Genomic DNA, 13148 nt, shown 5'->3' on the forward strand with positions numbered 1-13148 from the left:
ATTTGTTATGAAGCAATCAGTCAGACCAATAGCTAATATGCCAACATGCTAACGGCTAGCAACCAGTGCTAAATGTCACTGTGATATGCAAGATGCTAAGGTAATGCTCAGCAGCTTAAATGCTAACAACAGGTGGTATGCTAGCACCTAGCAGGATGGCACTAAGTACCAAAAGTGCAGTTTCACGGTAATTTCACATCATGCTATTTATTTTAAATGAGCATAAATGCTAACAGTTAGCATGCTACCACCGATCACGGTGAATATTTGGATCGATCCGCCCGCCCTGACTAGCAGCCCGGGGTGGGCAGTGTTGTATCGATCCGATACCAGGTAAACATAGGAAAAGTTGGCTTGGATTTAGGAAAGCTTTGGGAGAAAACATCCCAAAAGGATACAAGTTAGAGCCATTGGTAGTTGTTTTTCTTTTTAAGAATGCTTCTACTTCAAATACTCAAACAATAGTAATCATAGGAAATTGGTGCTGATATCGTCTTATACTGCTGTATTGATATACGGTTACATTGTTCACAAATACGTTTGATGATCGTTTTTTGTTGTCTTGTGTTGTCAAATTATAATCACGACCCCCTCCTCCCTCCCCAAAATACAAGCAAAATCCTTCAATGAGCTGGAAATGTTACTTGGTATCGTATCGATGCTAAAATATACAGTATCGCCCACCACTTCTCCGTCAACAGAAATGGGCGCCAGGCGGAAGCAGCTGCGCGCTCACTTTGTTTATTGTTTGCTAAAATACCGAGTAGGGACGTCGTGACAGCGACGTGGAATCTTTTCCAAGATTCTTACAGGACTTTTAAAGAACCCCGCGGTGGTTTCACGTCCACTTTCCCTTCCAAGCGCCGCCAAGCTGCCTTTGTTTACATCCGACAGACTAGCCACGCGGTACCCGGCCGCTTCCGCCTCCAAAGCCCCGCCCCCCGCAGCTGTCACGCAGCCGTCACGCCTCCCGCGTTGCCGGCTTAAATCGCGATTTAAACGTCGACTTTCACTTGTTTGAGTTTTCTCCGACGGCTTTTGGTCATTTGGACACCGCGCGGGCCGGTGCGTGCGTGACAGGTCGAAGAGCTCGGACGGACGTCGCGCACAAAAGAGGCGGAGAAGAAGAAGTTTTAGCGCCAAGTTAAATCGCCTCCTCCCTGTTTGACGCGCCAGTCATCTGGTCCGCGTCGAGCCCGCTCACAGCGACCCGCCGCCCGGCCTGCTGGCTCACGGTCACACGGCAATCTGACTTATCGATCGTCTGAGCAACCCACCGATCGATCCACCGATCGATCGATCGATTGATTGGGAAGACGGCTGAGCTTCAAGAGCAGCGTCTTGAGGTGAGCTCAGTCAAGCTAACCGTGCTAACTTTGTCACTGATGCACTAAAGGTGGAAATGGAGGCGTTTGTGTGACGGATGAAGTTATAAAGTTATTTCCCCACGCTGCTTTGACGGCTCGTGGATGGATGTCAGTCCTAAAATGTCTTCAAATGTGCCAACAAAGTCTCAGCTGCTGCGTGGAGTTCCGCCATGATGAGGCGAGCCAGATGTCCCAAAGTTAGTCAAAGAAAATAAGCAGTTTACCAGCATAAATAAGCCGAATAAGCAACTTTGCGTGGCACTTTGGTGTGTTTTGTGTCTTACTAAGCAGTTTGTCAAGGCTAACTGTTGTTTTGGAGCACTTTGGACGACTTGTAATGCTAGCAGTGCGGCTAGGCTTTGTCAGCCGAGCGTGGGGGGTTGGGAGTGACTTCATGTTCTTCCTAAAAGTAACCTCACAACTGCCTTCAAACTTCTTCTCCCTCGCAGGTTTGATCCCCGGCCTTGTGAGTAGAATGCTTGGAAGTCGGTGAGTTGATGCTTTCACTGGGGAAATGGAGCTCAAGCCAACTTGGCGAGCTTTTAGCCACCCCGGCTAGTTAGCATGGCCATGCTATGCAAGCTAAAGCTTCTCATTTCTGGAACACATCAGCCTGTTGTTTTAATGACTTTATTTGGTTCTTTGTAGGGAAGAAACAGAAGCCAAGTCTGTTGTTCCCGAGGTGGCCAACTTGAAGGCAGCGAGGCCGAGGAAGAGGAAGGCAGATGTTGCCATTGTAAGTATGGAGGTCTTCATCTAAGCTAGCTTCATCTCTGGTTGAAGGCCTCAGCATGGACTTGGCTTGTCCTCTGAGGTGACTCGCATCTTCTTCTTCTCCTCCTCAGTACTTACACGACGTGGACGAGGACAGCGCGGAGACGACCAAGAAGAAGAAGCTGTGCGACTCGGAGGTAAACTTGATCTACGTTTCCACGCGCGGCGGCAAAGCCTTGCTCTGCCCCACCTGCGTGACATTCTCCTGATTTCAGATGAACATTTGCAACAAAAGGGACCGTTAGATGAGATTAGATCTCCTTCACATGGGACTTCCTGTTCTGCATGGCGCTATGAACCTGCAGCATGAAATAAAATGGTTTCTTAGCTTGTTAGCCACTGGATGCTAGCTTGTTTATGTTATTGTAGCAAAACATGAAGATGCTGAAATGGAGGAAGATCTCATGGGTAGTGACCAAAGCAATCCGGGGTGGTGGACTTGGGCGGGTTTGAGTCCTTTAGTTTGTCTATGCATGGCACCAATGTATCAGAAATTGCCGGCTTCTCGTGCGAGCCCCTGTCCATACTTCCTGTGGTCTTCACCAAGGCCGCCAGGAGCGCGGAGGGCATCCACACGAGTCCGCAGCGTTGGACGTCCGCTCTGGAGCAGAATGACGAGCGGCGGATCACGTTGATCAACGCCGGCTTCCCGCACTACGACTTCAACAACGTCTTGGCTACGCCCGTGCACTGCGCTCCGCTTCCCGCGCTCTGGTGAGTCCTCATGGCGGCCATGTTGGGTCAAAGCCCACAAGGCGTGCGCGATGTTGACGTTGACGCCTTCTTCCGTGTGTGTTGCTCCTCAGCTGGGCGAGCAAGGATGTGGTGTGGACCAACATGCTGGCCAAGGACAAGACGTACGTGCGGGACGTCAAAATGATGGACAAACATCCTCACCTTCAGCCCAAAATGAGGGCTGTTCTTCTGGACTGGCTCATGGAGGTCAGGACGTCACTCAGTCGGGTTAACGGGGGTGGGGGTCACTTGGGGTCATGGTGGTAGCTGGTATGCCGACTCGCTGACATTCCAGGCGTAGCGGTCACCACGGCAACCAACTGAGGTGTTTTTTCTGTCTCCCAGGTGAGCGAGGTGTACAAGCTCCACCGTGAGACGTACCACTTGGCTCAGGACTACTTTGACCGCTTCATGGCCACGCAGAACAACGTCTTCAAGTCCACCTTGCAGCTCATCGGCATCACCTGCCTCTTCGTCGCCGCCAAAGTGGAGGTAAGGACAGGAAGTGGTAGCACTCGAGCGTGGGATGTCGCCGTCTTATACATCACGTTGATGATGCAGGAGATGTACCCGCCCAAAGTGCACCAGTTTGCCTACGTGACGGATGAAGCCTGCACAGAAGACGAGATCCTCAGCATGGAAGTCATCATCATGAAGGTAGGAGACGGCGCCCGCCAAGCGACTGCTCCACCATCACGTAATGACGCATTTCTTTCTTTTGGTCAGGAGCTGAAGTGGAGTCTGAGCCCGCAGACGCCCGTCTCCTGGCTCAGCGTCTACATGCAGGTGGCCTACCTGAAGGAGGCGGACCAGCTGCTCATTCCCAGATACCCCCAGGCCACCTTCACGCACATCGCAGAGGTCTTGGCTCACCCCTCGCAAAGTCTCAATAGAAGCAACGCCGCGTTAACCGCGGACGTCCTCGTATCTCCACAGCTGCTCGATCTTTGCCTCCTGGACGTGCGCTGCCTGGAGTTCCCCAACGGCGTCCTCGCCGCGTCCGCCTTGTTCCACTTCTCATCCCTGGAGCTGGTGGAGAACGTGTCGGGTGAGTCCGTGATGCCGGTTTCTTCCTTCTTACCGCCGACCTGCTAGCTCACGCGTCGACCTCCTAGCTCACGCGTCGACCTCCTAGCTCACGCGTCGACCTCCTAGCTCACGCGTCGACCTCCTAGCTCACGCGTCGACCTCCTAGCTCACGCGTCGACCTCCTAGCTCACGCGTCGACCTCCTAGCTCACGCGTCTTTATGTGCAGGCTTGAAGAGGGCGGAGCTAGATGAGTGCGTCAGGTGGATGGTGCCCTTCGCCATGGCGCTGCGGGAGATGGGTGGCACCCCTATGAAGACGTTTGCGGGCGTGGCTGCTGACGACGCTCACAACATCCAGACACACGCCCCCTACCTGACGTGGCTGGTAAGTCAAGTGTTATGTCTGGGGGGGTGTGGGGGGAGGCGAGGTCAAATGCTGTCTGCTGTCATTGCGGGGGGTGAAGCCTGCGTCCCACGTTCCTTCCTGCGTCATAACGGCGCCGTCCTGTCATGCTTTAACGTGTCCTTCTGTCCTGGGGGCTCAGGAGGAAGTGTCCCGCCACGAGGACGCTGACGTGGACTGTCACAGCGGCTGCCGGCTGCCGTCCGGTGTCCTAACTCCGCCCCTCAGCAGCGAGAAAGCTGAGGAGTCGCTCCGTGTCGGCGTGGCCTCGCCACACGTGCGATCCAGGATGCGCTCGCCCGCCCCGCACGGCCATTCTGATTGGACGGTGGCACCGTAGACCTGTTGGGGAGCGGGGTTGCAAAGGAAATTTGTAATTTTTTTTTTAGCTGCCAGTCACATGACCTTTTTATTTGATTTCCTGCGTGGACAACTTGACCTACCTGAGAGTTTCTTTGGTGCTTTTTTTATTGGCCCACAGGCTGTTCCTGGAGTCATGTGACTCTCTGCTGCTACACAGCTGGGCCTGGCATCATGGCAGGACGTGTGTGTGTGTGTGTGTGTGTGTGTGTGTGTGTGTGTGTGTGTGTGTGTGTGTGTGTGTGTGCGTGCGTGAGTGTGAGAGAGATGATTTTAAAATGGGAGGGACCAGTAGCTTGGCTACCAAACTAACGAGCCAATCAGCTGAGCTTGAGAAGTTCAGTGATTGACGGCAGGGATGCTCTGATCTGGTTTTATGCTGCCGATTCTGATATCGATCATTATTGATCATCCAGGGCGGAAGTGATGAGTTGTGTTGGTCCGGATGTTTCTAAAGTCCTTTGACCACCAGATCATAATAATAGGGGGGGGGGCAGGGTGACTTTCAGGCTAAGTGGTAGCGTTAGCTTCCACACGTGATGCTTTTGGTCGGCCGATGCTAGGAAGACGCCACGCCCACCAAAGGCTTGCTGCAGGCCGCAGTCGTGCCTTTTGTCCCATATTGATCAGTGGCCGATCTATCGGAGCATCCCTCATTGATTGTATTTCACTTTTAGTCCCCTCCGCTCGCCTCACCCCCCCTCCAACCTGACCCCTCCCATTCCCAAAATGTCGGTGTGACGTCTTAAAGTAAAATGCTGCTACGTATTTTTCATTAAAGACTTTTTGTAAAGACGCTTGCCTGTTGGTTGTCACGGTTACTCCTTATTGCTTTCCAGCAACTCCTGTACTGTACTCCTGCTGTGTGTCGCTAGAGGGCAGTGTGGCATTTCTTTACACCAGGACATCAGTAACACAGCCACTTCTAACAAAAATACACAATGGCGCTTTCAATCAGATACTTTTAAACTTATAAAAAAAGCAATTCATATGTAATATTTATAAATATATTCAGTGTATATACAGAAAAGAAAACCTGTTTGAAGACGGCTTGGATGAAGTATCAACCATGCCTGGCTTAACAAAGGCATAAAGACATGGCAGCTCTGCCTCCCTCTGCTGGCCACTGTTCTGCATTACACGTGCACGTGGCGCCCGGCACTGAAAAACAAACCGTTTCAGGATTTGTCTTTCTAGTCCGCTCGATGAAAACAGCTTGCAGCTACGTCCTGGTCCACGTTCATGGGACTGTAAAGGAAGCTGGATGCCCATCCCGACATTCCATCATGGAAGCTTCCAAATAGAAATGGTCTCTTCCTGAGTCAAGCCGTGTACCACCTTTTTAAGTCACTTTCATGCAAAAGAAGTAAAGCTAGCTAGTTCGACTTTGACTTTGCAAAGTTACATTTTAACATGCCCAGCAGAGTCTTGGTGGCACGGTGACTGAGTGGTTAGCACGTACCCCACCCCCATTGATTTGAATTTGATATTATTCCTGATTATTTAGCGCAGCAGACCTGGATTGTTCTTGCGCTGAAACGGGCGAGCGCCGTGCGTGTTTGCAGAGATAAAAGCTGTCTGATGTAATCCTTATTGACACGGCAGGAGGCGCTAAGTCGGCGCCGTGCCCCGACCACGCCAAGCCTCCTCATCCTCCTTTCACTCTCCTCTGGAGATAAAGATTTCCTGACTGACTGATGGCTTTCTCCGCATCCATTGGCTAGATCACATGAGTAGACAGACCAGCCAATCACTGCAGGCTTCCTTTCCTATACCAGTTCCTCCAGCAGGTGATTTCATTGATGATTAACCCAAAGGAGATTAATCATTAAAATCACCTGCTTTAGTGACCGGATGGAAAGGAAACCTGGAGTGTCTCGGCCCTCCATGGCACAGGTTTGACTCCCTTGGGTTAGATGCTAGCTACTGTTGCTACATGCTAGCTACAGTGGCTACATGCTGGCTACTGTTGCTACATGCTTGCTACAATGGCTAGATGCTGGCTACATCAATCCATCCATCCAGCCATCCTTCCTTCCATCCATGCATTCATCCTTCCTTCCTTCCTTCCTTCCATCATCCATGCATCCATTCTTCCACTCATCCATCCATCCATCCTTCCTTCCTTCCTTCCTTCCTTCCATCATCCATGCATCCATCATCCATGCCTCCATCCATCCATCCTTCCTTCCACCCATCCAACCATGCATTCATCCATCCTTCCTTCCTTTCATCCATTCATCATCCATGCCTCCATCCATCCAACCATGCATTCATCCATCCTTCCTTCCATCCATTCATCACCCATGCATCCATTCATCATCCATGCCTCCATCCATCCATCCATCCATCCAACCATGCATTCATCCATCCTTCCTTCCATCTATCCTTCCTTCCATCCATTCATCATCCATGCAGCCATCCATTCATCATCCATCCATTCCTCCACTCATCCATCCATCCATCCTTCCTTCTTATCATCCATGCATCCATTCACCATCCATGCCTCCATCCATCCATCCTTCCTTCCATCCATCCAACCATGCATTCATCCATCCTTCCTTCCATCCATTCATGATCAATGCATCCATCCATTCATCATCCATCCATTCCTCCACTCATCCATCCATCCTTCCTTCTTTCCTTCCATCCATTCATCATCCATGGATCCATGCATCCATGCATCCATTCATCATCCATGCCTCCCTCCATCCATCCATCCATCCATCCTTCCTTCCATCCAACCATGCATTCATCCAACCATGCATTCATCCATCCTTCCTTCCATCCATTCATCATCCATGCATCCATCCATTCTTCCACTCATCCATCCATCCATCCATCCATCCATCCATCCTTCCATCCATTCATCATCCATCCATCCATGCATGCATGCATCCATCCATGAATCATGAAAAAGAAATGAAGTGTAAAAAGAAGCGATGCAAGGTATGTTTCCTGTCATGTTCATGGTTCCATGATGACTTCCATAGGATGATATTGGATGAATCCTAACCGTGGAAAAGAAAGAAATGTTGATGTCAACAATTGGAATGAAAAAGTCAAATCAGGCGTGTCAGTCAGGAGTCAAAGGAGTGATTGTTACCATGGCAACAAGGCCTGGTGCGTGTCGCTGAGGGTGTCTTTATTCCTTGATTGGGGGGGTTGGCAGCCTTTCCTGGCATTCTCACACCTATATGAGGCCTAGAAGCTACCCCCCCACGCCCCCACCCCTCATCTGAGCGTCCATCGATCAACGGTGATGGTTACGCTGCCCCCGCCCCCACCCCAACCCCGCCTCCCGCCTGGCATTGTTTTTTAGCTCGTCTCTCAAGCCTGTTGCCATGGCGCTGAAGATGGCACTTGAGCGGCGTGCTTAATGATGTCTTGGATCATCGCCTGCCTGTCAGCCCCCCTGCGACCCCCCCGACACACACAGCCAGGGGAGGGGCCCCATTTTTACATTGCTATGAGCGGCTAGCCGGGCTGCTTTATTTACCCAATCAGATTTTTGCTTTGGCACCCCCCCTCCCCATCTGCCTTGACCACCCGACACCCGCCCTGCCCCCACCCTGCCATGGATGCATGGATCCTGCCAAGCGTAACAATAATAATAACATTCATAAAACACACATTTTACCCCCCCCCCTTCCCCATGTGTATCCATCACCTCCAATCACATATGACACCCCCCCCCCCGCCACCCCCTATTTAAATATGGATTCAGTCATCCGCCGTGACTCCTTATTGATTCATCTTCCTGGAAAAGGGACGAGATGCTCTAACACACCTGATAACACTTTTTACTTTCACTTTCATACCTGACCTGATAACACGTGACCTCACGCTTTTTTACTTTCACTTTCATACCACCTGATAACATCTGATAACACTTTTTACTTTCACTTTCATACCTGAGCTGATGACACATGACCTCACGCTTTTTTACTTTCACTTTCATACCACCTGATAACATCTGATAACACTTTTTACTTTCACTTTCATACCTGAGCTGATGACACGTGACCTCACGCTTTTTTACTTTCACTTTCATACCACCTGATAACATCTGATAACACTTTTTACTTTCACTTTCATACCTGAGCTGATGACACGTGACCTCACGCTTTTTTACTTTTCACTTTCATACCACCTGATAGCATCTGATAACACTTTTTGCTTTCACTTTCATACCACCTGATAACATCTGATAACACTTTTCACTTTCACTTTTATACCTGACCTGATGACACCTGATAACACTTTTCACTTTCACTTTCATACCTGACCTGATGACACCTGATAACACTTTTCACTTTCACTTTCATACCTGACCTGATAACACGTGACCTCACGCTTTTTTACTTTTCACTTTCATACCACCTGATAACATCTGATAACACTTTTTACTTTCACTTTCATACGTGACCTGGTAAGACCTGATAACACTTTTTACTTTCACTTTCATACCACCAGACCTGATAACACGTGACCTCACGCTTTTTTACTTTTCACTTTCATACCACCTGATAGCATCTGATAACACTATTCACTTTCACTTTCATACCTGACCTGATGACACCTGATAACACTTTTCACTTTCACTTTCATACCTGACCTGATGACACCTGATAACACTTTTCACTTTCACTTTCATACCTGACCTGATGACACCTGATAACACTTTTCACTTTCACTTTCATACCTGACCTGATGACACCTGATAACACTTTTTACTTTCACTTTCATACCACCTAACCTGATAACATGTGACCTCACGCTTTTTTCACTTTTCACTTTCACTTTCATACCTGACCTGATGACGCCTGATAACACTTTTCACTTTCACTTTCATACCTGACCTGATGACACCTGATAACAGTTTTCACTTTCACTTTCATACCTGACCTGATGACACCTGATAACACTTTTTACTTTCACTTTCATACCACCTAACCTGATAACATGTGACCTCACGCTTTTTTACTTTTCACTTTCATACCACCTGATAACATCTGATAACACTTTTTACTTTCACTTTCATACCTGACCTGATGGCACCTGATAACAATTTTCACTTTCACTTTCATACCTGACCTGATGACACCTGATAACACTTTTCACTTTCATACCTGACCTGCTAACACCTGATAACACTTTTTACTTTCACTTTCATACCACCTGATAACACCTGACCTCACGCTTTTTTTTACTTTTCACTTTCCTACCTGACGTGCTAGCGAGGTACCATCATGCTACCATCGGCGAGGAAGGCCGGAGGACAGAGGGCGAGTCATGCGCACGCCAGGCCGCCAGATGGCGCACGTGGGCCGCCCTTTGTCAGACCACCTGAGCAGTCGAATGTAGGTTAGATGTTTGGAAGTTGCGTCACTGTTTGTTGGGAATTGTCCTCCTCGGAGCGCCAACTGTCAGGGAATATTTGCGCGTCTGCGGATGTAAAAAAGAGGAGCTACACATGCTATGAATAATCAAGTCTGCTTTATTCCCCTCGCGCGTTATGATGCCAGATGAATATTTGATAGGCTGACAAAGACAAAGGATGGTAATGACAAAGTTTGACAAGTCTGTGTGGGCTTGCCCTAAAATCACTGGCCTTCATCTCATCATCATCCTCACTTTCCTCTTCATCACTTCTCTTTCCAAAACGCTTTGTACCATTTTCTTACCGTACGGCCTTATTCCCTCCACGTTCCGCAGCCAGCTGCACGTCAGGACAAAAAAGGAGGCCCTACCAGCAGAAGCATCGGCAGCTTCTGCAGGGATGCTGAAAATGGAGGTCAGGTGCTTCCTGTGGCTTGACGGGAACGTAGCCCGGCTTGGACGCGACCTACGAAGCCTGACGTGTTCGTGCTGTCGCCGTGTAGGGCAGGCGTCACGTTTTGTAGGAGAAGCTGCACTTTGTAGCCTTTCCCCTCAGGTGGGGGGCAAAGGTGGCGGTTCTGTAGGGGGTGTGTCTTCAGGGCAATTCTGTGGAAGTCTGGCCAGAGAAGTGAGACAGGAAATGGCGGACGGAAAGGTGCTGCCAAGACACGCGGAAGTTACGTGTTTAAAAAGTACTTTGCCTGTGAAGTTTGGAGGAAAAAAACGGAATTGATTCCATTTTTTGAAAAGCTGCGTCAAAGATGGCCGCTGCGAGGCGGCCTTCTGTGACGTTGTTAAAGCGCCACGCCGGAGTCGTCTGGTGTCATGGCGCCGCTGAGGGAAGCAATTATCCACTCCATTTCAGCCGCTAGCTAATGGCCAGCCTCTCATGGGGGGGGGGGGTAACTCATGGTAAACCGTGTACATGTGAACCCCCACACAACCCCACCTTTGTTTTCTTACCGCTCATTGTAATAATAATAAAAAAAATAGAAAAATAAAAACAGGAACTAATGATTACAACTTAAAAAAAAAATTATTTTAAACAATATTTTTTTTCAGTTATTAGTGTTATTCTAGAAAACATGATATTTCATTTTTAAATGTGCTATTTTGCATAATTTAATATTACTTTTTTCAAAGACATTTTTAAAATGTTATTTTTTGATTTATTTTAATTCAGGAGCGCAAATAAATAAACAGTAATGCATAATACAACATTAAAAAGCTAAATAATTAAAACCAAACTGACTAAATGAAATATGTACATTGGCATAATCAATATGCATAGATACACGATGAAGATGAATATGCTTAAATAATAAATAATATAATAAATGATGAATTCAGGATAATAACCCGTCTTGACATGATGTAAGAATGTCAAATAAAAAACATTTTTATTCGTCCTTCAAACCAACAATCGACACGCATTATTGCGGCTTGTTGTGTTTCCTGCCGCAGTGCCTCTATCCGCCGGCAGGGGGTGCTGCTACCTCTGCTTTGACACGTGAGCCCGTTGGGACAGGCTGACCGGCAGGAAAGAGGAGGAAGCGGAGGTGACCAAACAGAAGAGAACCGGGAATGAAAGCTAAAAGGCCGAGATGAAGATATTTTTTACAAGTTTACTATTTTTGTGAGGGAGGGGGGGGGGGGCCTTAGAGGAGAACCTGCCCCCCCAGCTAACATTGATCCTAAATTCAGTAGAAATCTTCCTCCATGAGTATACATTTTAGGCCAAACTGCGTGGAAAAATTCCCGCCCTCGGGCTCGTGGACGTTGACTGTGTCATGTGATCAGGCTGGCATGAAAGGTGTCAAACAGCTCCTGACTTATTAGGCTGTCTGCGTCTGACCTTTGCACGATAAAGATGGATGACTTCGGGGCTGCCTTCGCCTTCGCCATGGCAACACCGCCGCCATCAAACATTTAATTGTTAGCCAAACCTCATCATCTCACATCAACTCTTTACTCCATCGCTGACACGCACACGCACACGCACACGCACATGTACACATAGCTTAAAAGCAGATTAAAAGTATTTTATTTGTTGAGGTTAGTTGCTACCTAACTAGCATGTGTAATGTACTGTGTGTATATATACAGTATATATATAGTACTGTATAATATATATATACGGTACATTACATATGCTAGTAAGGCAGCGTGTCTATATATACTAAATATATATCCAGTGTGTATATAAAAATATAAATGTAATCTATTCTACAAGGTCAAAGACAAAGTGAGATGAAAATGTCTAATCAGTTAATTTGTTTTATTGAGGGGGGGCTGCCGTCTGATTGGACGCACAGAGATAGCGGGGGGGAGGGAGAGGGAGGGAAAGATGGCGAGAGATGGAGGCGCTCACATTTTGACTGATGCAGACAAGAATGAAAAAAGCCAACATATCCGACCTTTTGTGTGCACCCCCCACCCCGACCATTACACCCCCACCCCCGCCACACACACGTCATTCACTTTGAATGTGCACGTTCATACAGGAATGATTTCATCATCCTTTATATCTCATGAAATATTCCACAGCAACTCATACATATTCACCATGTTTGCCACAACACACCTTTTTGGGATGTACACCCCCCCCATACCCCCCCCCCCCCCCCACCACCACCAACCCCCCTTGGCTCATAATCCCATGCACTATTGTGTGTGCACGGGTGGAGGATTATTTTCTTATTGTGGACACCTCTATGAACCTTCCTCACATGACAATTGATTAGGAACGCCTCAGTGCGCGCAACGATATACCATTTACTACACATATAATACACCATATACACTATAATACACCATTTACTATACACTATAATATACCATTTACTATACACTATAATATACCATTTACTACACATATAATACACCATATACACTATAATACACTATTTACTATGTATTTAATACACCATTTACTATACACTATAATATACCATTTACTATGCACTATAATATACCATTTAGTACACATATAATACACCATAGACACTATAATACACCATTTGCTGTGTATTTAATACACCATTTACTATACACTATGATACACTATTTACTATACACTATAATATACCATTTACTAC

General features: G+C 47.7%; 1 protein-coding gene across 1 annotated transcript; it reads left to right on the forward strand.

Moving 5' to 3' along the window:
- The first annotated feature begins 987 nt into the window (after positions 1 to 987).
- Positions 988 to 5467, forward strand: ccne1 (cyclin E1). The gene is made up of 12 exons (XM_058078861.2): positions 988 to 1346; positions 1817 to 1856; positions 2016 to 2103; positions 2213 to 2278; positions 2689 to 2855; positions 2948 to 3083; positions 3222 to 3368; positions 3438 to 3533; positions 3603 to 3737; positions 3813 to 3924; positions 4133 to 4290; positions 4451 to 5467. Exons 2-12 carry the CDS (start codon positions 1843 to 1845, stop codon positions 4646 to 4648), a joined length of 1317 nt encoding a protein of 438 aa, XP_057934844.2. The 5' UTR covers positions 988 to 1346; positions 1817 to 1842; the 3' UTR covers positions 4649 to 5467.
- Positions 5468 to 13148: the final 7681 nt, after the last annotated feature.

This window comes from Doryrhamphus excisus, linkage group LG1 (genome assembly GCF_037039965.1).
Source record: "Doryrhamphus excisus strain RoL-2023G ecotype Guam linkage group LG1, RoL_Dexc_Guam_v1.1, whole genome shotgun sequence".
Classification (NCBI taxonomy): Eukaryota; Metazoa; Chordata; class Actinopteri; order Syngnathiformes; family Syngnathidae; genus Doryrhamphus; species Doryrhamphus excisus.